This window comes from Sebastes umbrosus, chromosome 5, assembly GCF_015220745.1.
Source record: "Sebastes umbrosus isolate fSebUmb1 chromosome 5, fSebUmb1.pri, whole genome shotgun sequence".
In the NCBI taxonomy this organism is placed as follows: domain Eukaryota; kingdom Metazoa; phylum Chordata; class Actinopteri; order Perciformes; family Sebastidae; genus Sebastes; species Sebastes umbrosus.
The window spans coordinates 30,332,189-30,359,537 of record NC_051273.1 but is presented as its reverse complement, the minus strand read 5'-3'; the positions used below and the strand labels follow the sequence as shown (position 1 = coordinate 30,359,537).

At 40.9% G+C, this 27,349-nt stretch overlaps 1 protein-coding gene and 1 long non-coding RNA gene across 6 annotated transcripts in view; one reads left to right on the top strand and one right to left on the bottom strand.

Annotated features, from left to right (window-relative positions):
- Positions 1–23,896, top strand: part of pbx1b (pre-B-cell leukemia homeobox 1b) — a 79,634-nt gene extending 55,738 nt beyond the window's left edge. For 2 of the 5 annotated variants that reach the window (XM_037770118.1, XM_037770120.1), the window contains 7 exons: positions 4,279–4,523; positions 7,848–8,038; positions 11,108–11,243; positions 13,953–14,112; positions 17,037–17,149; positions 18,669–18,758; positions 22,311–23,896. In XM_037770118.1, coding sequence (XP_037626046.1) covers positions 4,279–4,523; positions 7,848–8,038; positions 11,108–11,243; positions 13,953–14,112; positions 17,037–17,149; positions 18,669–18,758; positions 22,311–22,403 — 1,028 coding nt within the window. In that variant the 3' untranslated portion in view covers positions 22,404–23,896. The remainder of the gene's footprint in view (positions 1–4,278; positions 4,524–7,847; positions 8,039–11,107; positions 11,244–13,952; positions 14,113–17,036; positions 17,150–18,668; positions 18,759–22,310) is intronic. The other 3 variants (XM_037770119.1, XM_037770122.1, XM_037770121.1) reach the window with 3 other exon arrangements.
- LOC119488446 lies at positions 8,859–25,181 on the bottom strand. Its single transcript, XR_005206976.1, has 3 exons — positions 25,100–25,181; positions 16,543–16,547; positions 8,859–8,870 (listed from the first exon to the last, which is right to left on the bottom strand). It is a non-coding gene; the product is annotated as an uncharacterized LOC119488446 (long non-coding RNA).
- Positions 25,182–27,349: the final 2,168 nt, after the last annotated feature.

Here is a 27,349-nt window from a genome sequence, read left to right as displayed (position 1 = left end):
GGAACTTGGCAGACGTGAATCGAATTTTTTTTTTTTTGGACACAGGGAATTTTTGTGTTCCATTTTCATTTGACAGTCTAGACGTTTTATGAGTTGGGGGAGAAATCTGGCCTCGGTTTTTCGGTAGGAACGTCTGACAAGAGCTTCCTCCCTTACATATGTGTGCTTTTACTTTGTAACATGTTTTTTTTACCCGTATATTCAAGTTGCAAGTGAGTTGTCCAAAGAATAAGGCCAAATTTAGAGATCACAATTTGGAAGGAAGTATCCTGTGAGTCTTCTGAATCTCATAACTCTTCAATCCACCCTGGAATACTAAATGCAGCTTCTTATTGTGCGCTTTCGTCAAAATTGACAGTTTTTTTTACTTCTTCTTTACTGCTATGAGTTGTTTTCCCTCTGAAAATGACTTCCAGAAAGTGCAGCTCATTTCCCTCCATGGGATATTGTGGTGCGCTCTCATTTTAACACCCACTTTAGTCTGGTATTTATGAGGTGGTAACTATAGAGAAAAACTGCCTCTCCGTCCTGGTGAGTGTTCAGGAGCCGGGGGAGCGGCGGGGGCCTCCGCTGATGTACGCTAACTAAAGCGGACAGGCGGGTTTAGAGTTTCTGATGGAGCAGGTTTGATCGGGTCACGGCGCGGCTTGCCACCGCGGCGGTGCGTAGGTAAGGCGGGTGTGAAGCCATCCGAGATTTTCCCCTCCGAGCCCGTCCATACATTACAGGAGTGATGAAGGAGTCTGGGTAATGAGACAGGATGTTTGTACAGTCCTGCCATCCCGAGAGACCCCCCTCATATCCACCCTCCTCCTCCAGCACTCCTCCCACACTCAATCTGCCTCCCGCTGAGCCTGTGGCCTGAACCCCTGACCTCTTCCACTCGCCAACAGTTGCCATATTTGCATTTCCAGTCCACTTAAAGCCAAACGGGGGGTGACCGAGGGATCCCCCTCCTCTTCCTCTGCAAGTACAGCAGGCCCCATTCTCATCCCAGTGACCCCCTGCCCAGGCCTACCAACCCGGACAGCAGTCTGGGGTTAATGCACCAAGCACTCCCATTGTCTCTGAATTAATGAAGTGCTCCCTGCCTGTCCGTTCTCATTCAATGACAACGAGACAAATGACAAACGGGAGCGTTTTAAATGGCTATCGACACACGCCGGGGCGTAAAGTCACAGCTCGCGTTGGCACCGTGTGCCGAGGCCCCGTAAACGTTGACGCCGGCGATACGCTTTCGATGTCCACTCTGGGATCAATTTGGAATCCGAGCAGCACCGCGCTCCACGCAAGGAGGAGGTGTTTTATATTGAAATGGATGGTTGTCAGATGGAGGAGGAAGAGTCAGAGGCTGGGAGTGTTTTCACCTCAGAAAATGGAAGGTGGGACTTGAATCTTTTAAAGAATGGCAAGGGAGACCTCTAGTGGAAGGGAGAGGTACCCATCCACACTATTGTTGTTGATGAATCTCAGGATTATTGGGCTGTGTTGTAAGGATGAGGAACATTTTGTTTCATCAGATCACATCAGGTCGCTTCATAGTAATCACACTGCATACTGCGCTGCTTTAGGTGTCCATATAGTCTCTTTCCATGATTTGCCAGCCAATAAAATCTGGAAAGAGTACTATTACTTTAAATAGATTTTACTTAAGTATAGGTACTGTGACTTTAAATAAATTGTAATTTTACTCAAGTAAAAGTACTGTTACTTTAAATACATTTTACTCAAGTAAAAGTACTTGTGCAAAAAAATGTATAAGTAAAAAGTAGGTCAGTTAAAATGTATGTACTAAATAAACGTTACTGAGTTACAATCATAGGAGGGGGTTGGGGGTGGGGGGGTAATGATATATGATACTACTGTTAAATTAAATAACATTTTAGGCTACAAAATAGATTGCATTGAATGTTAAATTATACCAAAGTGGAACAACTTCAGCAACAAGACCCCTTCTGTCCAAACCAACAGACAGGCACTCTGCAACTGTTATATTATATAACAATTATATAACAAATATAATCCTCATTGTAGCCTCACAATAACTAACAAGGAAAAAAAGAGACAAACTTCAGACAATTAAACAAAAATGATCAACAATAAATACATCAGGCTATATGGACACAACTGCGCCTGAACCTTCTGTAGAATCAACAGTAGAATAAAACATCATGTGAACAACATGCTGTCCTCACCTGTCTGACCGGAACCGGAAGTCCTCCACAGTCTGCTCCTGGTTACATGTTTCCACTCGTTCGTTCTCCCTCACTTGTTTGAGATAAATAGTCTCAAACAGCAGAAAGTCCTCAGTGAAGGTTCAGAGCTCCTCAGTGGACGCAGAGGTCACCACGAGCATGTTAGCATGTAGCCAGCATGTTAGCATGTTAGCCAGCCCCAGCTCCCCCAGCCTGCTGGAGCTACAGGTCACCAACATAACGGCCATGTGTGTCACTCAGCGTGCTAGTGTCGGCTGAAACATCAAATGAGTCATTAATTAAGATAGACACAACATTTTTTGTATTATGCTAAGGTACAAGAATGCTAATTATGACCACTACCAATATGTATCCTTAATGTCACTGTGCTTGAAGTGCTAGTTAGCCCCGGGCCGTGAACGAGGCGGCGGCCCGTGAACGCGGCCGTTTAACTAGCTATAACGTAACGTATCATTTCCGGTGTGTCTGCCCTCTTGCGGCCCCAGACACACCTGCAGCTCCTTCTCTGATGATTCATCTCCTTTCTTCTGTTCCATTATCTCACAGTTTATCAGGATGCCACTTGAAATGTAGCAAATTACGACACTTGTGATAAATAGTAGGAAGAAAAAAATTTAAAAAATAATTAAAGAATACTAAGAAAAGTAGAAACGACTTTGTTACAGTAACGAGAGCACATGTAATTCATTTCTTCCACCCCTGATATTTAATATACACAAAGTAACAACTATACTACATTGTACATTGTGTCCACTTCACTAATAAAATGAAACTTTAGAGAACTTTATTTTCACATTTACTTTTCAAATTGACCACAAAAGATGCACAAGAATCACATATATACTATATCCAAACAAACAAGGACAACTCCGGCAGCTAGAGGAGCACCTTAAACAATAGATAATAACCGTAATGATAATAGTAATAATAATAATAAAGGAAATGGAAATAAGGAGAAAATGAGAAGACAAAGAAAAATGCATTATGGGAGTCATCCAGCAGCACTGAGGAAGGAGGGGAGGAGAGAAAGAGGTTCCTGAACATAATAATACATTATCTGACTAATAACTAAATACAAGGCTGCAACTAAAGATTATTTTCATTATACATGAATCTGCCAATTATTTTTGTGGTTAATTTATGAATCGCTTGGTTTATAAAATTATCTTAAGCCCAAGATGACATCTTTAAATGACTTCTTTTGTACAAAACACAAAGATATTGATTTTACAATGATATATACACAAGAGAAAAGCAGCAAATCTTCACAATTGGGAAATTTGAAATGTTTGAAATGACTTCAAACTGACTTTTTCAAGTGTCAAAATAGCTGCCGATTATTTTGCTGTGGATCAAATAATTGATTAATTGTTTCCAGCTCTTATTAAATCAGCCATCTGGTAAATATGGGAGGGTGAATGACTGAATTTCCAACTTAACAAAATCAAGCGTCTGGCTTTATAAAGTAGAGGAGGCCATAGCATCGTCATGGAGACTGGAGAGCTTTGTGTTTTTATGTGGAGTGGACGAAGGTTAATTAATGAGCCCAGTGCTATATGGATAGGGACTTAAAGACATATTTCCATAAAGAAAACAAAGCTGGGCAAAAACTGAATGACTAAAACTTCTTCCCAGTCATCATCATCATCAGACTGGAGAGGAAGAGAGTCCAGCGGTACAAAACACACACAGAGTTCCTTTGTTGTTAACATTCATTGCTAAGATGCTGTCGAGCTGCTGGAGGAAGTTTGGAATTTCTTTCCCTAATCCCCGTTTAATGTCAGTATATTGTCATCTAACAAGGGATACGTTTTAGTCTCTATAGTGTTGTTTACGTGTTTAGCCACCTTTTTTACTGTCCACACATTTACACTAACAGTCTCTGCTTGTGCGTCTCTCTTTGCTACAACACGCTGCATCACTCATACTGAGCTGGTGGATGTGTGTGGGTGCAGCTCAGCGGCGCTGTCAGGCCTTTCCAGCTGACAGCTTGTTACGGTGCATCACGCCACCGTAGGTGTGACCTTTATGACTGACCTCTGACCTTCTCCTGTCACTGCAGTGCTGAGTATCCGCGGCGCCCAGGAGGAGGAGCCCCCGGATCCCCAGCTCATGCGCCTGGACAACATGCTGCTGGCAGAGGGCGTGTCCGGGCCGGAGAAAGGCGGAGGATCGGCGGCGGCGGCAGCTGCAGCGGCGGCCTCGGGAGGAGCGGGGCCAGATAACTCGGCGGAGCACTCCGACTACAGGGCCAAGCTGACCCAGATCAGACAGATCTACCACACGGAGCTGGAGAAGTACGAACAGGTGAGAAACAGCATATCAACAGCAGACTCTTCATCAGGTTCCTTGTGACTGGCTCCGATCTTACAACTGGATTAATATCAAGTAGTTAAAAGTGCTTGAGAAAGCTGTTTGTTTGTCTCACTATATTTTAATTCACCAGTTGAGACTTTTTTCGGCAATTAAAACAAAAAAAATTGCCCTCCTCACAATATACAGTATAATAACAACAACAAAAGTACTCCAACAATTTGAACTTAATGAAGTTGAGGGACTACATTAAAAAACGAAATGGTCAGAATTGTTGCAGCAAAGACATCCTGACTCTTTATGTCACAACATCAACGATGGAGCCTACATCTTCCAAAACTTTTTGTTAGACACTCCTTGCTAATTAAATGCCGTTCAAACTCCACACCCTAGTTTTTTATGCAAGCTGAAAAATGTGCACCCTCCAAGCTTAAACTGAGATAACCCCTGTGTGACATCGTAACCTCCTTAAGGATGACAGGTGACATCTTTAAACTGCTCCTTTTGTCCGTCCATCCACAACCCAAAGATGTTAGATGTATAATGATATAAAACAGAGAAAAGCAGCAAATGTTTGACATTTTTGCTTCAATTGTTGATTAATCAACTAATTGTTTCAGCACTACTAGGGTTACTTTCTCATTCTCGACAAAGCTCCGCCGGAGCCACAAAAGGCAAACTACAACAGTTCTCCTCCTAATTACAATACAAACAATGTAACTCTATTGTCAGTTGAAGACGACATTTGTCTTATAGAATACAATATTAAGATAGAGAAAAATATAAAACAACTAAAGCTGAAACGATTAATCGGTTTGAGTAATTTTTAAGAAAAGAAAGTCAAAATTTCCCTGATTGCAGCTTCTTAAATGTGAATATTTTCTGGTTTCTTTACTCCTCTATGACAGTAACTTGAATATCCTTGAGTTGTGGACAAAACAAGACATTTGAGGACGTCATCTCGGACTTTGGGAAACACTGATCGATATTTTTCACCACTTTCTGGCATATTCTTGACCAAACAACTAATCAATTAATCGAGAAAATAATCTACAGATTAAGCGAAAATGAAAATAATCATTGGTTGAAGCCCTAAAAACAACAAACAAGTGAACATGGGGTGCTCTTCACCTATAAACATCAGTTGATACGAGTGTGAGGAAGAAAAAATTAAATAAAAACTCATCTTGATGTTTAAAATCTGTGGACTTCCACTTTAATACATCAGTGGATTTTACTGCATCACTTAATGGTTCTTGGGTATATGGTTAACTATTAGGGCACAAGTGTGCATTCTCTTGGCAATGAGAGCCATGCATTAACAGTTGATACAATTAAACAATGTTTTCGATCCGTTGATCAAATCGTTTAAGTAACTTTCCAAGTAGAAATACAGAAAGTTCCCAAGTTCCAGCGAGGATTTGCTGCTGTTCTTTGTTTTATTTGATTGTAAAGTGAATATTTTAAAGCCTACTAACTGAACAAAGCAAGACATTTGATGATGTCACTTTTGGGAATTGTGATGGTCATTTTTCACAACTTTCACTGACATTTTGGCAAATGTTCTACTAATACTTTCTGCTCTATACACGCACAACCAAAAGATAACAAGTCAGTTAATGGCTGTGTTAACATGCATTTCACAGACTGTTTATATCATTGCTGAGCTGGTCTTTTTAATACAGGCCTTTATTCCTCACTGAAGCCTAACATCAGGTGGAAAACCTTGGAGATTCAAATGTTTCCTCAATATATATATATCACTCTCAGTTAGAATTCACTTTATATTGCATTCTCAGCCCAGAATAGTCCTGCATATGCAGTACGTTGTGCGTCTCTGTGCTGTGTGTATTCCAAGTAACGTCTGTTGGAGTTGGGGGGGGGGATGATTTCCTCTCATTGCCTTGATAACCGATGCATTCATGACAATAGCGTCCCTTTCAGATGAACGCGAGTAAGACAGATGAACACGCAGATAGACAAGACACAGACAAAGCCTGACACGGCTAAATCCAGAGAGAGATCGACAGGAAGAGAAGAAATAAAGAAGAGGAGACAGTAAGAGACGCAGAGTCGGAGTGTAATATCGTGGCAGATTCACGCCTGGTGTCACACAGGGGAGGGGCGGGGGGGGGATGAATGAAACGTCGTGGCATGTTCGTCTCTCAGGGTGGCTACGCTGTGAAAGTGTGCGTCTGGGAAGGGAACAGCTGTCATTGGTTCCTCTCAACACACTGCCATCACCACTTGTGTTAAATATGAAATATATCAGCGCTTATATTCCCCCTTGGCTCTGTGAGAACGCTCGCCCCAGAACTACATTTTCATCTGTGACTTTTAAATACTGTATGGCATTGTGTGTGTGTGTGTGTGTGTGTGTGTGTGTGTGTGCAGATGTGTGTTTCTGCAGTGGTGAATTCGATATGGCCAAGTTGACAAATTAAAGTCTTATTCACAGTTTTATTGACCTCTGGGAAAGTGTTTTTGTTAGGGCTGTCAAAGTTAACACAATAATAACGTGTTAACGCAAATTCATTTTAACCACCACCACCGCCACTAATTTCTTTAATGCATTAACACAACTTGTGCCAGAGTGGAAACACTGGCATCATATGAAACTAGAAAATCTAAGGAATCCATTGGTACCAACCATGTCATACTAGCTTTTTGCGAAGGAGGCTAAATAACGCTGCAAACTTGCACTAAATTTTGGCGAGGAAAAACTGGCATGGCCATATTCAAAGGGGTCCCTTGACCTCTGACCTCAAGATATGTAAATGAAAATGGGTTCTATGGGTACCCACGATTCCCCCTTTACAGACATGCCCATTTTATGATCATCACATGCAGTTTTGGGGCAAGTCATAGTCAAGTCAGCACACTGACACTGACAGCTGTTGTTGCCTGTTGGGCTGCAGTTTACCATGTTATGATTTGGGCATATTTTTTTATGCTAAATGCAGTACCTGTGAGGGTTTCTGGACAATATTAGTCATTTATTTGTGTTGGTAATTGATTTCCAATAATAAATATATACATACATTTGCATAAAGAAAGCATATTTGTCCACTCCCATGTTGATAAGAGTATTAAATACTTGACAAATCTTCCTTTAAGGTACATTTTGAACAGATAAAAAATGTGCGATTACTTTGTGAAGTGTGCCATCACAGTTGCCCAGGTACACCACAGATCAGTGATCAATCACTATTAACTATGGACAATCATGCGATTAACAGCGACTAAATATTTGAATCGATTGACAGCCCTAGTTTTTGCATGTTTTTTTTTATTTATTCCTGTGTTTCCTCTTTACAGGCATGTAACGAGTTCACCACCCACGTGATGAACCTGTTGCGGGAGCAGTCGCGCACGCGGCCAATTTCGCCCAAAGAGATCGAGCGTATGGTGAACATCATCCACCGCAAGTTCAGCTCCATCCAGATGCAGCTCAAGCAGAGCACCTGCGAGGCCGTCATGATCCTGCGCTCCCGCTTCCTCGATGCCAGGTGTGTGTCTCTTTGTGTGCACATTTCCATACACGCCACGCTTCGTGCTGCAAATAACCTCCCAGTTTAACAACACCGCAAATCATCATGTGCTCCCCTCTCAGCCTGATATCCATATGAATGGCTAATGTAGGAGGCCTATCGTGCCATAAACATGCTGTAACACATGCTGTTTTGCTGCTCAGCACACACACACTGGGGTGGTTTGCATCTACGGATGCCATTTGGAACCAGCATACCCAGCGACACCGGCCAATAAGAGTTCCCCGCATGCTCCATAACGCTAACTATTTCCCTTTTTTAATGTAATCGCTTGTTCCTTTTGATGCGCGCTTTGGATTTGCATACATTTCTCCAAGGATAAATGTCACTCAAAGTCTGAGTTGGAGGCATAACATTTAAATGAGGCATGCGCTGCCTCACAAAGCTCCCTATCTATTCTCTTGCAAATGATTGTGGCGGCGCAGAGGGGAAGGGGAAGGGGAGAGGAAGAGGAGAGCTTTCACTGGTTGAGAGGCACTGCCACGCTCGGCGCCGCTGATTAATCTACTGGCTGCTGGAGCTCACGCTGTGCACATTTACATATTCTCGAGCAGGCTTTGGAGTGCGGGACAGAGATTTTAGCACAAATCTCCTCACCGGTGGATGCATGCATAGAGATTTTACAGGGTTCCCCTGCAGCTTATGTAAAGCCCTCTTTAGATGTGGCACATGCAGACATGACCTGATAGGTGCAGGAGATAGAGGGTCAGTCAACTCATGGGCATCAGCATATGATATCTGTCTGCTTTAAGGTGTTGTGTGTGTGTACGGAGGGGGGGGGGGGCTTTCACTGGGTTCATTTTCATATGGAAGCTTTGAAAAAATGTGTTAATAGTATTTCATGTTTGATCAATGCAGCCTTGTTACTGTGTGCTGCCATGCAAGATATTACATGGATTATCTGTATGTTTACAATTAGACAGTTATTCTTTCGCCTCAGTTCCACAGGGTTTGGTTTTTTGTGTCCGTAAATCCGTATGGTATACCGATTACGCCCCCTAGTGTTCAACACAAGGACATGCATCTCTTTACGGATGGATGTGGGAGAGAAGTTACTGCATAAATATGTTTTTATATCTATGATTTACTGTCTGTTTTTTGACATCCAGTCTAACGAGTCACATTTATAACGTTACATTTTTTCTAAGTGAAAAGTTGAAACGGCATATTTAGCAAACATTGGTAGCATGCTAGCTGTGTACATAAGTGTTCATACGTCTTCTAACAAAATAGTTCACAAAACTGCTAAATTTGCCGTCAAAGTTTTTACTTAGAAAAATATATATAAATAGAGCTGTATTACATTCACCAATCTGTTTATTAATTCACTAATTCCACAGGAAGTTAGCATAACTTATCTATATAACATGCTAACTTCCTGTTGCACACTGTGCATACAGTCTGTCCGTCATCTGCCGCAAAAGTTTAATTTTTTTAACGTGCTTTAGGCAAATTACGGACCGAAAGAAAACGGAGGGAGGAGTTTGGCAAACACATCGGAGATCACGAAGGTTCCCATAGGAATGAATGAACTTCGAGGTTGACCCGCATACGTACACAGAGCTATGTGGAAACGAGGCGTTTCTTTAGCTTTGAAGTGAAAAACAATACTGTTTTGATACTTGCTTTAAAGCTGCTCTAATTAATATGTTTATATTAACAATGGATGAAATTACTTCTGTATAATGTGAAAGAGGTCACTTGAAGTGATGAGCCCACAGAGATTTATCAACCAGCTCTGAAGCTCCCTCAGCTGTAAGGGACATTTTAGCATCTTTCAGCTCATTGTTTTGGTTGTACGGGCCGTAACTTTACTGTTTTGGTTGAGTCTCACAGCTCTCATCAACCTTGTTTCCGGACACAGCAGGCAACTGTTTTCAGCAACAAAAAAACTCTGATAAACCCACTGTACACTACCTGCCCAGCACCAAACAACTAGACACAGTTAGCAACTTAGCTGATATGTCTGCCGGATGTGTAAAGAAACAACCGTGTGAGAACAACCACAACAACCACAACAACTTCATATGTCAATGTTGTGTTTACAGCTTGTTGCGCTGCCCCCAAGTGACCAAAAAAGAGTTGCTATTCTTAATTTTATACAAACCCGTTTTTTTTGTTTAACTAAAGAAGCCAGTCTTTGTTGTGTAACCACAAACCACAAGGTACAAGAACTTAAAATGCCCAAACCTCTCAAAAATCTCTTATCTAATTAGCAAAATTGTTAATTATTATTAAATTAGGAACTATCTGATAAAAGAGTAAATCAAAAAGATTAAAAAAAAAATCTGACCAGACATTTGATACCAACCTAATGCACTTGACTTTTCAGTACTTTGTGATCTGAATACATTTGGTTCAGTATTATGGTTTGATACCCACCAGTGGCTGTTTTCATCATTTATCAAATCTTTACTCAGTTCATTCTTTGCATTGCATTGTATTCCCAAACTTAGTTTTTATACATCTGATGATATAATTGTCCCATATTGCTATTAAAGTTGTTGAGACTATGAATTGTTTTGCTTTTTCAGCTACTACTAGTAGATTTTGAGTAGATTATAATGGCCCTCTATGTGCTGTTATTTCTACTGCCAATTCTTTTTGCAGTTGCTCATAAACAGAGCTGTAATGAAGCAGTTCTGGGCCAAATTGTTCTCTTGAGTCCTGACAAAGTGTCTCAGAGCAAAACTGCAGCTAAATTGAAAGTTTCTAGTGTGGCAGACGTTTTCACAAAGCAAGTAAAGTTCATCCAAAGCAAGACCGGGGGGACCCAAAGACACCACATTATTTGAAGGCCGGTATACTATCAAGCTAACATCTTGAACGCCAGGCTCGAGTTTAGATGACACTCTTATCATGTAATGGCATTTTTATCACTTCTGGTTTTAAAGTTTAGAGACTTTAGTGACTCCTAGCGGGTATGATCAAAAATGTGCAGCAATGCACAACATTGCTATCCATTCTGTGCTGTTGTGATTAAACTGTATTCTATTCCTGTTTTAACTTCCGATGCTCTTTTTGCAGACGGAAAAGACGAAACTTCAACAAGCAGGCGACAGAGATCCTGAACGAGTATTTCTACTCACACCTCAGTAACCCCTACCCCAGCGAGGAGGCTAAAGAGGAGCTGGCAAAGAAGTGTGCCATCACAGTTGCCCAGGTACACCACAGATCAGTGCACCCCACACCACACCACCTGTAGGAAAACTGCCGTACTGTACACGGAAGAGCGAGACAAACGCAATTTCAAATCAGAAGCAGCTGCGAGCGTCTTGGCAAGTAACCTAATAATACGTTTTCTGACTGTCATGTCTACAGACAGCTCCTCTGATCTTTTAGCGGTACCTTTCATTGAGACAACAAAGGACTCAAAGTATAAATATGCCATGTCATGAGTTTGTCGTCTTGTAATTCAAACCAGACAAAGCTATTTTTGACCAATGACTCTTTGTTTCTACTGATGTAACGCAAGCTAAAGACAACACTGCTGTCATAGTTCTTATCTAATCATACAGGGGAACAAGTTTTCTTATAACACACAAAATATTCAAAATCCAAAGTCGGTAAAAGTACTTCTGTGAGCTGTGACACAATGGATATAGATTGAATCACTTCTTTTGATAATTGATATTTAAAGGAACAGTGTGTAGCATTTAGGGGGATCTATTGGCAGAAATGGAATATAATATTAATGTTTTCTTTAGTGTATAATCTCATGAAACGAAGAATAGTTGGGTTTTTGATCATTTAGATTTAGCCGTTTATATCTACATAACAAGTCCTCTTCACGAAGCCGGCCACCATGTTTCTACAGTAGCCCAGAACAGACAAACCAAACACCGGCTCTTAGGGGCGGGAAAAAAATTGAATCCCCTAAATATTGCGATTTTTTTTTTTTTAACAATTTTGAAATAGATCTTATAATGCCGGAATCATTATATTTGCTTCATTTGAGTCTGTGCGGAGGTAGAAGGAAGTTTTTATTGTTTATTGTCATACCCGTTCTGTATCAGTCACCAAAACAAACCACAACGAGCCGAAACAACAATGCAGAAATATCGGAGAGTCTGCTCTACGGGGATATGACCTGCACCCTTATATTTTAAATCCAAAATTGTAAACACATACAGTAAATTATGGAAACACTTTGGGTTTCACACATTGACAGGAAAAGCAGAGCTAGACATCACGGCCAAAGCTGCATGCTAACTCTGTCATGGACAGGAAACGTTATCGTATTGTGGTCACGTGCGGTCAAGCCAGCCGTCACTCTCATCTCTGTGGTCAAATTGTCCGACCCTATGACTGTAGAGCACCCATATACTGACATTTATGGTAAATGCATTCAAACAGCCCCGATGGAGCTGACCATGACAATGACTGATTCATTTGACTTCAGGACATCTCTGACTACATACATGCTGAAAATCAAAATTTTCACTGTATCAATTTAGATATTTTCCAAAGTCAAAGTCCCCAGAAGTGTATGTTTCAATTTTTTCCCATGGTCTAGTGGTAAAAAAGTTAACAAAAATCTCAATAAATCATAATATCAAATCTCAGTACTTGTAGAATCATAATACATAAAAATCGCAATACATATCGAATCGGCACCCAAGTATCATGATAGTATCGAATCGGGAGATGGGTGTATCGTCCCAGCCCTACTGGCTCTAGAGAGGGCCATTCGCGTTTTCACATTTTCGTGTCAGCCACCGTAGTTCTCCTACACGCTTGGCACGCGGGAGAAGTTCAATAAGGTCTCAGTTGGTTGCAATCTGCAACCTCACCGCTAGATGCCGCCAGATCCTACACACTGCACCTTAAAAAAATAAATAAAAAATGTTTCTTTACTTTTCTTTGTTTCATATGATTATAATTTCTTATTTTTTTGGATACTCATCAAAACATTTGACAAAACTATTAATTGACTAATAAAAAAAAGATCAATAGGTTTAATCAATTGTGAAAATAATAGTTTCAGCCCTACAGTATACGGAAGTAATTAGCAACACCATTAGCCTCTGAAAATTAGCACTGCAACCATTTGAGGCATGTGCAGTGCGATGATGGTTCACTATAAATCTAACAGTAACTTCATCTAAAGACACTTGAGATGTTTGTGCCAATGCTGCTGACAAGCAAAAAGAGTAAAAATATTTAGGCACCTTGTTTTTTCATCTTTGCATTCTAGCGCTCAAGTTGTTTCAATCCTGTGAGAATTGATAATAAGGAAAGCAACGCCAAGGTAAACAGCAGTTTGTGTTTTGAATCCATCATTTGGGAATGGATTGTTTTCTCAATTGGTTTCATTAATTTATACCAAATGATTTGAGGATGCATCTGGGCCTGATTGTGGAAGCTGCTCAGCGGCTGAATGATTTGTAGACTTTCCGTTTCTTGGCCATAATAAAGGAGAATGTTTACCTACGCTGTGTATTGGAAACTTTGCAGGATTGATTTGGTTTTCATTTTAATGTTGTTTATCATTAGCGCTGGGATTACCCCCCTGGCTTCATCTGGGAGTCCATTAGCAGTAATGGGTGTTAGCGGATGTTGACTGATTGGTGCGTGCGTGAGTTCTGATGATAGCTGCAGTCATGGTGACATAATGAGACTGTTATTGGCAATCATTCCATTCTGGCACTAATGCGGATTCACAGCACCAGTCTATGTAGCCCCTACCTCTGACAACCGCTCTCTGCAGTGTTACACATGCCATTAAAGCCATGCAAGCTAAAACCTACCCTGATATGTCTGAATGCTCCCCCCCCCCCCCCCCCCCCCCCCCCCCCCCCCAAATGTGGAGAGGCTCTGTGTGATAAGATTTCGTGAGCATTAAACTACATTCTCTTGTTTGTCTGCTCAGGTTTCCAACTGGTTTGGGAATAAAAGAATCAGATACAAGAAAAACATTGGTAAGTTCCAAGAAGAAGCCAACATGTACGCTGCGAGAACTGCCGTGAATGCGGCTAATGCATCCTCACATGGAAGCCAAGCAAATTCACCCTCAACTCCAAACTCTGCAGGTGAGACAGGAAGTCCCTGGCTCCGCTCAGCTATTAGACATGTACCTCCTCTCTGTGCATCACTACGACTAAACAACTATTGCAGTATATCAGTCTGAGGCTATTTCAATGCAGGTGCTGGTGATTTGTAAGGAATGAAAGAATTAGGACTAACAAAAAAGGCAGTTCTTGCACAAGGAACTATGCCTATCACCTGGTAATGCACCATTATTATACTGACCTTAACAAGAATAACTACCCCTCTAGAGCAAAGCTGTGTCAGAGGTTAGCCAACCTGAGCCCCATGCCAAGTCTCCCTATGCTTACTGTCCTTTTGTCTTCATCTCAATTAATCATATTCTTCATGTATGACTATTTAACTCTGTGTTCATCATGTTCTGCTGTACTGACATGCAAAGGATAGGTCTGGTGATATTCTATACTTCTTTTGTTACTGTCAACTAATCTCATAAAAAGACAAAACCAACAATGAATTGACTCTACTAACAAGTACTGCCTGATATATCTTATTCCTCTGTGCTTTAGAACTCCAAACCAGTGAAAACACATCAGTTGAGCCAAACTGTAGTAGTTTTTATTGACACAATTTTCTTCGGTTTGGGTAACTGAAAACTTAACTACAGCCCCCCACTAGGAAATTACTTAATCCATGACCCAAGATTTTTGTCTTCAGTACAAATGGGATTGGTACGGAAGACCTGAGATGCAAGTGAGGAAAAAAGATTCTGGTGATCCATTTTCTATTCTAAACTTGGAACTGAACTGTTTTCTCTCCTGTGTGTATGACTTAAAAACAGGTGAAAAAAATAGGTTTTGCCAGGATCATTTTTCTAAGTTACTTTTTTTTTCATCTGTGAAAAACACAAAACTATCCAAAAAACGTTGGCAGGAGAAAAGATTTGTTGTGTTTGTTGTTGTAATATTGTATTGTAATTAAAATGCTTTTAATTATATTAAGAACATGGGGTAGTGGCGCACTTCAGCCTCTTGTGGCCGAAATATGTATTACAACAACAAACACTTACAAAAATGATCCTTACAAAATAAATGTAACCTGTGAGACATTTTTTTCACCTGCTTCACACAAAAAAGTAACTTTGAAAAATCATCCTGGCAAAAAAATGTTTTCCTACTTTGCATATGCAAAGAAAAACACTAAAAGGGTTATACATAAGAGAGGGTGCCAGTGGCTGCAACAACTTTCTTTTCACTTGTTTCACAGATTTCACAGATTATCCTGGAAAAAACTTTTTTTTCACTTGTGCTTAAGTCATAAACACAAGAGGAAAAAAACAATTTAAATTAGACTTAGGAAATGGATTACAAGAATTTATTTTTCTCACTTGTATCTCAGGGCTTCCGTAGCTTGGGACTGAGTAGCCTACTGCTGATAGGGAAGCGAAGTCGGAAAGTACTGAAAGATATAATAACGTATTAATTTAGGTCTTTTTATAAGAATTGTTGACAAAGAAAATGGAATATTACTAGCCTTATCTTTTAAAGCTATAATCCATGAATTTCAGAAATTTGTGTATTTGCCATCTCACCAGGAGTCAGAACAGGAAACATGTTTAGCCTAGCAAGGAACAAGTATGGGAAGCAGATGCGAAAAACTAGCTTACATCTGTAAAAAGTGAGAAAAAAAAAATGCTCTTATACCACACCAAAGCTGATTCGTTTACATGTTGCATCCTGTTGAACCATGTAGTCACCAAATCAATTCAAAAGTCCCACAAAAGTTTTGTTGGAAGGTGCGTCTTGTCACATTTGACAGAGCTAGGCTAGCAGTTTCCCTATAGTGTTGTACTAAGCTAGGCTAAACACATCCTGAGCTTACACTTCTGTACTTAAAGGTGCTAAATTAAAAATTCAGAGCAAATCTATGATTGAGGGGTTGCCTCCACACGGATCTCAACATGGCAACGGCTGAGCCGGCGGCAAGCAGCTAACGGTGCTAGCAGCACGAACAGCGTTGACCGAGCTAACAGTGTTAACCTGGAGGGCGGGCGCTATGCTTCCGCGATGACGCCGTGAATCGGGACGGTGTTATCAGCTGTTAGCGCCGTATGAGCACCGTATGAGCACCGTATGAGCACCGTATGAGCGTCATATGAGCGCAGAGCGGCAGCGATTAGCTAGCCAGTGAGAGAGTGACTTCATCCTCTGCTCAGGATGACATTACTTCTTTATATTTTTATATAGCAAATTGTTGTTTGCTGCTATATTAATGCTCTGAATTTCAAATTTAGCACATTTAACTCTGAAACGAATTTCTATTGATACTTTGACCTTGGGTTAAACAGCAAGAAAGGGCATTTGGACTTGGCTTTTTTAATTATTTTTTCTTCGTTGTAGCTTAGCCATGAATAACCTCCCAACAGCACTAATATACAAATTACTTGCTTATTTCTATGTTTGGAGGAAAAAAACGTATACTTGACACAAACGCCTCTTGTGTCGGGTTACAGCTATCTCTTCTGTCCTTATGTGTCCATAGGCCTGTTTCAAAGCAGACATTTTGACTTGTCATAGTGGGAAAAGTGCAGATGTTACTGTTGTAACACTAACGATGGCTCTGCTCTATATTCAAGTGTCCCAGTGAGAGGGACAGTAAATCAGCATATCATCACAATACCTGGATCATGAAATCAAAGCAGCTAAATCAAATTCAGCAATCATTATTTTCATTATTTACACCTGTGCTTTTCCTACTGTGACATGTCAGAATGTCTTCCGTGAATAAAGGCCTATTGGTTTCCTCTATATACGGCTCCATTCCTCTCATCTAACAAAGCCCGTCTGGCTGCTAGCTAGCTAACATCTGCATGGTGCTCCTCCAGGCTGCTGCCTGGACCGGCCGACTTGCTTTAGCTCTGCTTGCTCTCTGTCTCTCTGTGATGCGACTGCTCCCTCTCTCCTTTCAGGTTCTGGTGGCTCTTTTAACATGTCAAACTCCGGGGACTTGTTCATGAACGTGCAGTCTCTCAATGGGGACTCGTACCAGGGGGCTCAGGTGGGAGCCAACGTGCAGTCACAGGTAGGGCCGCGAGCTGCACAGCAGGGGCAGATCCCACCTCACTTCCCAGTAGACATTTTGACTTGTCACGCACAGGTGTAACTATTATCAATTATTAGACCAATGTCGTATTCAAGTAATATCATAACCCCAATTCAGTCAAATTAGATGGTTATAAAGGCACTATACACCATTTGTTAGCATTTGGTTTTACTTGTTTACAAACTGCTACAAATATTAAAAGGGGAACACCACCTAAATTAAAAAATTCCAATATGTTATTTCCATGGCCTAGGAAAGTTCAATCAGTATTTATGAACATGAGCTCCTCTCTCTCAAAGCCGGAAACCAGAGAAGTATGTCTCAAACTTGTGATGTCATAGGGTATCAAGTCTGGAGTTGCCCCATAGACTGATTTTGTGGACCCACAGAATGTTTGTTTTCTGTTTTTATACTCAAATGAGCTTTATTCTATTGTAGTGTTGTCAGTTGTGAAACAGAAAATGTTTCCATATACTCAGAACATTCCCCTGGGTGCTCTCAGTGTCATCTATAACATCTTTCCCCATTCATTGTCTATGGGGCAGTTCCACACGTTATACCTTATGATATCACAAGTTTGCGTTTTAGCACTCTAGTTTTTGGATTTTGGAGAGAGTTGTTGATGCTTACTAATATTTTTTGGACTGTCTTAGACCATAGGAATAACATGTATGAATTTCGAAAATGGGCGTAGTTTCCCTTTAATCAAGCTAATTTAGCCTATTAGCTGAATATGGTGTGACTGCAAGGCTAGAAATGGTGGTAACCATCTTGGAACAGTGTGTGAACGCTCCCAAGTTGGAATAACGGCAGGGTTTTTTTTGTTTTTCCCATTCCAACATTGCAGAACAATCCTGTTTTCTTGATTTTGTCTTTAACTGATATACTTGCTTGATGAGTGCATTTTACTTTTTAACATTTCATTTTGCCGTCTGAAAATATCTTGCTAACCTAATTATTGCAATTCCTGCTGGCATGAAAGCACTCTTGTTTGTTTATTGCTCCCACATGAAACAGATTGAACTTCATTTCCACTACATATGTTTTACCCCAGTCATGCACGCCCCCATTGCGATACTTCTACGTCCCCTTAGGTCCATCCTAGTTCCATTAAGGTCCAACAGTTGACTTGGACCTAAATGGAACAGAGCCATCATTAATGTTATTAATCATATGTGTTGGTTTTCCTGCTGTGGCAAGTTAAAATGTCTGTCGGGGAAAAAGGACTATACATGCTTTTACAAGGCTCCACTATAGCGCTTCTTCACAGTCTCAAGGGCCAAATATTTCTCACCATGTGTTCACCATGTGAATAGTTTTTATTTTAACAAGCAGAAAAAGTTTTTATCTTAAATTTCCTTTTTTGTTTGATTGGACTTCTCCAAGGATATACTTGCAGCAGTGTGCTGTTGTTGTCTCTTGTCGTCTCGTCATCCCTCTCTCTTTGCTCTTGTGTTGACTCTGACCTTGCTTTGTTTGTTGTTTCCGAATGTTTCAGGTGGATACCCTTCGCCATGTTATCAGTCAGACAGGCGGGTACAGTGAAGGACTCACAGCCAACCAGATGTACAGTCCGCAGGGCATCAATGTAAGGATTCTTTTTTTCTTCTTCTCTCTCTCCCTACCAATTATTTCAAAGCCATAGGGCTCCGAATGCCACTTAGTAGGACTTGTCTCCGCTCCATGGTCACCTAGTTGATTGCCTCTGTACAGCTCGCGCCACGGGCAGCATGCTGCCCGGCGTACGCAGGCATGTGGCCGGGCCACACACACGCAGAGCCGCCGCCTGAGCCTGTCATGTCGGATCAGGTCCGGCGTAGCACCTGCAGCCACGTACAGTCAGCCGTGAGCGAACTGCACAAACAGGTGACACCTCCTGCACTGGACTTCAAATCCCTCTGACCACCTGACCCGTGATTAGCCGCCCCGGGGACCAGAAGCTCCCATTAAAGCCTCCCAAGACAACGCCCGCTAAAAATAAAACCTCACGCCACCGGAAACAACTCCTCATGTGCCATAGGGGTGTGTTCCCCCTCGTGTTTGTCTTATTTTGCAGCAGGGGTAGAAGTGGGGGTTGTGAAGGGGTTGGTGGGGGTTGGGGGTTTGCTCGCTGGCGGCTGCAAACAGTAGGGAAATTCACAGCGACAAGCCGTGTCGTAAAGGGGAAAATCGATAAGACAGACACAAGGAGAGCAGAGTGTGGACTTGGGACAGCAATCCAAGCGCATTGCTCAGATCATGTTCCTGCCACACTAATGGCCCTGACAGCGAGCCGCGCTGAGAGGACGAGGACGGTCACAGCCGCGGCTGGGTTCCTCCGCTGTCGTCGTCGTCGTGCCTCAGTGGCCATATGATAATCAGATGAAATGTCTCCCGCATAAAAACATGTATGTGTATTCAAATAGGCTTCCCGGCTGCTCCGAGCGCATCCCCACAGCCAGCTGTGCCGCAGCCCTGAGAGGCCGCTAACGTATTCAGGCCCTGTTCTCTCTCAGTCCTTTGACCTCACAGATACGGTTCTCCTTGGACGCCTGCTTGCTCTACCACATCTTACACTGCCACAATATGCTGTGTTATTCACTTTTATACCCTGTAAAGAAGCCCTGCGATGCATAATGTAAGAGCGGGAGATCTGTCTGCCAGGCTGTTTGCCTGTGATTTATGGAGCTAAGGCTAGTAAGTTATGAATTTTGGCTTCTTCACTCGCCCTTTTAGGACAATATGTGCTCTGCACTTTTGTTTGGTAATGATACTTTTCCAAGTAGTGGTATTTTCTGTCAAAGTTGTTAATCTTGTAGGTGTACGCGAAATGTTTAGGTCCTAAAATTCAGAGCACAGAGGAGCTTCAAATGGATTATATTATAGAGATGCTACTTTTTTATTAAATTAACAATATATGTATATATATATATATATGTATATATATATATATATATATAAGCCAATACATCAGCCTTAGAAGTCTCCTACAACCCCCAACACTTTCTCAATCCTATGTTTAATGTATGTTGTTAATTAGTTACATTTATATAGGGCCGGCTTAAGGCATAGGCCATATAGGCGGTCGCCTAGGGTGCCACCTTCTGCGGGGCGCTGGTCACCCTCTAAAAAACAAAAAATAACAATAATAATTTTTTAAAAAAATACCAGTGGACACCCTTCCTCATTTTCTGTATTGAGGTAACAAATAATCAAATAAATAAATAAATACACTTTTCACCCCTGTAACTCTTTCAGACACTTTTTCATCTGCCTGGCCACACTTATTTGTTAATTGTAAATTGTAATGAAACTAACTGACCAGTTGTTTATTTAGTTTATTTATATGATAATAAATACAGTTATTTATGAAAATAAAAATCTGGGGGGGGGGGCTTCAAATCCGAATTTCGCCTAGGGCCCCAAAAGGGCTAGAGCCGGCCCTGTGTGCACCCTGTATCCAGGAAAATTTGCAGACATCTGAAGACAGATTTTACGAGTGAAGAGTGGAACAAACGATGAGAGAGTTAAAGGAAATTTCTTATCTGAAATATAAAAAAAAAAACTGGATAATGACTGAGCGGATACATAATGCATGCTGTGGATGATTACAGCCGTAATTACGATTTTGAAACAGGCCCGAGCGCCACCAAAGTCAGACATTCTGCGATCTGACCCCTCCACTTTTGATTACACACTGCTGCCTGCCGTCTTAAATAACAGGCTTGGAAATGAAAGGCTGTCGAGGACCATTTCCAGTTTTTCTGATGGCTTTAAACTTACTATTAATATCCTAAATGCTCTTTAGCAGTGCTGTCTCTGCTAGAGGAAAGGCCCTCCGTTTCTCTTATTGTATGTTAATTCCTGCTGTCAGCGTCATAATTAGCGCATGTGACGTTGATTGTACTTGTTTTGTTTCGGAGTCTTTTCAGACAATTCAAATATATTATTCATATTATTTCAAATGAAAGTGACAGAAGAGAAGCTGTACGAGATTGTGTATTTTCTTCATTATATGAATTTGAGTGTGCAGTGTATGATGGGGTACAGACTGTAATTCACTCCATTTCTGCTTGGATGAAATATATTTTTTATGTCAGTCTTATTCTGAAATATTAGCTGTAATATGAGCTAGCTTCCTCCAATCCAGGAGGCAATTTGGCTTAAGGCTGTGTGCGACTGTGTGGCGGATAGCTCAAAGTATCCCAGCGCTCATCCACTACCTCGCCCTCAGGACTTCCATTCATTGTACCTCGCTGTGTTTGACCCAGCCGCATTGAGTAATGCGGATGTTCTCAATCTTAATTCAGCCAAGGATCCCTTACGAGATAGAGAATATACCCCGCCCCCCCCCTCATGTACGTCCCTTGGAATAATTGACCTAGCCTGTTTTTACAACTCTATTGTCTTAGTTATGTGAAAGAACAACACAAGAGAAATGAATTAGGAAGAGATTAAATGTATAAAATAAACATATTTGCAGATTCCAAGAGTTATAGATTTGTTAGATTAAAGTGTAATCTATGAACTATTATACCAACCCAGTCAGAAAAAATGTTGGCGTTGTATGTTTCTGCAAACCACGGGATACGTTGATGTTTCTGAACCAAAAAAAAGTTTGTACATATGTTTCCAACCTGGCCTTGTATCCCGTTTGCAGAAACGCACAATGCCACGTGGTTAACGTTGTGAAACGATTTGTTAGGATTAGGCGACGACGCATCATGGTTTGTGTTAAAATAATAATATACCAACATAAAGTAACAACTATAATGATGTAACTACCTTAAATAAACAACAAAGCCCTTAGCGGACTTTCTTACGTGATGTTGTATAATATGCGTAATCGATATACTGCATCACGTGCTCTGACCTTATGCAAAAAATGTCCACATTCAACGTATCAGTGGTTTGCAAACGTACAATGCCAACATGACTGATTATAGTGCAGATTTAAAAATTAAAATATTATTTGTTGAACTATGACGCCATTTGTAAAAGAAAATTATATCATGATAACTTAAATTAATGAATCTGAAAACTTTTCACGGACCTCCTGGCAGTGTGCAATGGACCCCTGGGGGTCCTCGGACCCCACTTTGAGAATCACTGGAGTAATGAATATGAAAGTAATGTTTCTCTCCTTTTTTTTTCCTCTCAGGCAAACGGTGGCTGGCAAGACGCTCCGACCCCCTCATCAGTGACTTCACCCACAGAAGGACCCGGAAGCGTTCACTCTGACACCTCCAACTGATCCTCCCCCCCTCATCACTCTTCTGTCCTCCTGCTTCCCAACATCCTCCACCGCTGCAACCCCCCCAGCCACATCTCCCAAAGCTCAAACCCCATCGGGACTGGACGTGACGTACTGTATGTAGTCAGGACACATTTGGGAGTCTGGGACGACATTAACGGACGAATACTTCACTTTTCCTATCTGGATTACCGCAGCACCGTTAGCAGCCTGCGTAGGGGACTCATATCCACACTTCACAGTTTGTACAGTTTCCACTCGATGTCCATGTTGCCTCTTTGTATTTCTCTTACATTATATATTCACACCGTTAGCAGCATATAACGCCCCCGCGTCTTGTAAATTGAAATGCTTCCACACTACCTCTATTCGAAAATAACAACAGAGAAAATTTCAAAAATGCTTCGGTTTTACAAATTTTTATAATTATTGGAGTTTTACTGTACGCCACGCCATGCCCTGTCATAACAAATCTGTCTTTATTACCATGTTCATTATCTATAGTGCCAAAGTTCAACCCTGGAGGTGAATTTTGATTACGTTTTTATGTCCTTCCATTTTCCACGTCATACTTTGTGAAGTGTTATTATGTTAGTCCAGTCATATTAGCCAGGTAATATCCAAGTATCAAGCCTCGATTTCTATTCAGAACTTCTACAGCAGACAAGGACGTATAAGACATTTTATATTTTACCGCCAGAGAAGCAGGTTTTCTGCTCACATGCAGTACAATAATGCAAATCATTTTTAACGTAAGTAATCAACAAATGGAGCGCGGCTCACAAAGGCAGTTGAGGTTCTGCCTTGCTTGTCGGCCACAATATCTAAAGAAGAATTGACGAAACACTAAATCCACGACAACATCAGCGGCAATTACGGCACGTTGATATGTAACAAAGCACAATAACACCTAATGGTTCAAATCAAAGGGTAACATTTATAAATGTCGAAGAGAAAACAATACAGAGGGAGTTTTAAGATTTAACTATAGGAGTCATATATGGAAGAAAAAGAGTGCACATACAGTACACGGTCAGACATCGTCAGTGAGATCAACATAGCCAAATACTGCTGGGAACCAAATCCAAAACTAAAAATTGTAATTCAGATTTTAAGGTGCAAATGTTGTGGGGATTGAACACATCGCATGTCCTTTTTTTCTGAATTCACTTTTCATTTGTGGAATTATTATATTTGTGTGATAATCCTGAGTGCGCAATGAGACATTTTGAGCAGATTTTTGTGTTAAATTAAATTATTCTTTACACGATAAGAATTTTGTTACTGTGTGCGAATATCCCATTGCACAGCGCTCAGGATTGTGGCACTAATATAACTCCATACACAGTAAAAAAAACTTGAGCTTAACCCCTGTTCTTTGATAACATTGAGCAGAATATTATTTGAAAGCGAACTGCAGTGTTTGTATTTTCCATATTCCAGAGTCCCTTCATTTTTTGCTTTGTTTTAAAATGACACTAAAACCACCACATCCATCAAACCAATCCAAAATGTGAAAATTAAATTTGTGACCTTTGTTGTATGTACAGTATAGTATGTGGTCTAACATGTATACGAGATATCAGCATTTACATACTTTGATACCAAAAAAAAAAGGCAGAATTTGTATCCTCTACATTGGGATCAGCTTTATTGACGTTTTCTTTTTCCTCTTTTCGTAGGATTTTATTATCTACGGTACTAGCGAGCGTCTCATAGGGCTCTACAGTACTCTGTATTCAAAGCCAAAAAATGCAGTTGGAATACAGAAGTGTTTATATGAATTAAAAACGGAAACAAATACCCTGATGGCACACAAATCCAGATAATGTTTGGATATATTTTTATGTCTCCATTTTGTGAATAACCCTTTTTTTCATTTGATGTTATTTTTTGCTTTGCTACAGGACTGTTTTCTTTTTTTAAGCTACCATTATATGTGAATTAGCCCAAGAATGCTCTATATACAGTATGTAGATATGCACCTTTAATTTTTTTTTTTTGCATCTTTGAATTTGGACAGTAGCCATTTTAACGCAGCCTAGTTGGAGTTCCTGTTGGATTTAAAGAGATAGTTCGGGTGTTTTGAAGTGCGGTTGTATGAGGTACTTATCCATGGTAGGTGTATAAACTACAGTAGATGACAGTCGGTGCCTCCAGCATCGAGAAACAGACTGGAGCACCGGCACCGGAGCAAAGCAATACAGTGCTGTAGACTGGGACAGAAAAAAAGTATTTTAGCCCCCTAAAAGAAAGACTAAAACTCTGTTTAACTGTACGCTATATTTAGAATATTTTCCAATAATGTCCTCTGAGCCTGCTGGATTTGGAGAGAGCATAGATAAGTTTCACTTTAAGTTCAGTTCCCTGTCAGAAAGGAGAAGGAAAGAGCTGTCTGACGGCAAGATAAAGTGCTAAAAGTATTCTAAATCTAGTGTACACATAAACGGATATCAGTTTTTTTAGGTGGCTAAAATACGTTTTCTTCTGACAAAATATGTTCGTCAGCGACCTTTTTTTCCATGACTGAGACGAGACGATGACGAGACGGCACCGACGTCATTAAACACTAACGGTGTCGATATCAAACATGCAGTATTGTTGATGAAAAAAGATTCAAATGTAGTTTAAAAACACATATAATGCTACTATAATGCATAAAGTTGGCGGTTTGCGGGTCGGGTCGGGATGGTTACTCTTTAACGCATTTTTACATGTTGGGTGGGCGGATTGGCTCTCATAACGGACCGGTGGGTGTGACTAAACCGTGCATCATTAATGAACGCAGTCAGGAGGACTCAAACTAACTACAAAGCTTAACTACTTAACCATTCAACCTGTGTTTTTCATCAAATAATGATAAGATAGAATTTTATGTGAAATAAGTTTGACTAAAATGACAGAAATGTTCAATAAACAAAATTATGAGAGAAAACATTTTGACTAAAATCAAATGACTTTTTGGTGACTAAAACTGTGAAGGATAAAAATGGCTAAAATGTGACTAAACCTAATAAGCATTTTCGTCTTTAGACTAAGACTAAATCTAAAATAGCTGCCAAAATGAACACTGGTACCCGTCCAAATCACTGTATTGCTTTGCTCCGGTGTCCGTGCTCCAGTCTGTTTCTCCAAGCTGGCGGTACGCCGACCGTCATCTACTGTAAGTAACGCACCCACTATGGATAAGTACCTCATTAAACCCCACTTCAAAACATCCGTACTATCCCTTTAAGGTGAAATCCTTATTATTATTTTGTGCCCAGACCACCGAAACAAGCCCGTCTCCGAGATGGCTACCGTCCAAATGAAGGTGACGTGAAAAGTCAGCGTTAACATCGCCCTCTGGAATTGTTTTTATCTTAAATGAACCCCCTTGCGGAAAACAGAATTCAACCCCGAGATCCCAACCAGTCACACAGCCTGAAAACCACAAGTATTTTTTAACAGTTGTCAGTGTGTTTGTATTTATTACACATGTACGGAATCATCGGACGTTTCAGAGCTGCTGTCCGGAGGTCAAACCACGGCACGATTGCACCAAACCAAACTCATTCGGATCATTTGGAGCGGCTCCTCCTCGACCCACCTGCTCAGTATTACAGTCGAGGGGCCGAGCACCGTTGAAGTGATACACAGAACCTGCCTCAGTCGTGTCTTCTGAAGTCATTGGAGTGAACTGACAGCACCGGCCGGCCATGCAAGGCAAAACACACAAGGATTGTTTTTTGCACCCCTCGAAAAAAAAAAAGAAAAGAAAAAAAAAAAGGCTTAACTCTACTTTTCACATTGCCTGTCAAATATTATCGAAGCTTCATGTAATGATGCTTTTTAGTTTTTGAATATAAAAGGAAAAGAGACATGAAAAGAAAAATTTGTAAAACATGAAATGTTTTATTTGTTGCATGTCCTTTTGTTCTTCAATAAAAAAAAAATAACGTACTGCAGTGTTTTTGAATGTTAACTTCTTTTTTATAAGGATTTCAGAGTGAAATCGTGGCGCCTTTTTCTTGACAGGTTTTAACTTTTAAGATCTCTGCGTATGTAAAAAGGTTATCAAATGGAAAAACTATTGTCTTTTTAATTACGATTCAAAAACCTGTTTTTTTTCTGTGGAGAAAAAAAAGCTGAAAGGTGTAGGTTTTATGGTCTCTTAATTTGTACTGGCAATGCGTATCCCAAATAAATAGTTTCTTTTGTTGCATAAATTGCAGTTTTGTCATTTTTTTTATGTGCTTTTTCCACAAATGCACGGCTGAATTTCCTCTCAAACTTGTGTTGTTGCTTCTCCTCCAGACTTTTTCTAACAGGGTCAGGGTCAGGAGTCACTGTAGGATACAAGTTTACACGTTGTAGACTTGTCAGTCCAACACCTCTGGATAACATTGCACGTCTCACTTCCAACTATGCTACTGCACGCAGGCATTTTATCACCACAAACATAGCACCGGAGCTCCGCCGAGCTGCCGAGGGTGTGAAGGGGACGTTTTCACAGTTTTCGAAGTGAGTGAAAGCTGTGTGCTCCCAGCAGACAGACGCCACCCCCCCTCTCCTCTCGTCCCCACACCCAGCTCTCCCTCCGAGGCATGGTTAATGTGCGTTCCCTGAAAGAGGCGGAATCCACACTTATCTCTCTCCTCCAGATAAACCAGACAGGATGTCTGATTCTGCTCTTCCGATTCATCCCTCTCTGGGAAAAAAAAGGGGTTGAAACATTAACTTGTGGATTAGGAAAAGAGGTTTCCCAGGAGCATCCAAAATCAGAGAGCGTGACAGAGACTGTGGGAGTGACATATGCAAACATGATCAAGTGTAATTACATGGAGGAGCCTCCTTGTTTCTATCAAAGGGCCACTGTTTGAGGCATGAAAGGCAAGAAGTGCTGGACGTGTTTAATTTATTCATGCGCTGCTACAAACCAAAAGGCATTGTGAGGCTGATTCAGT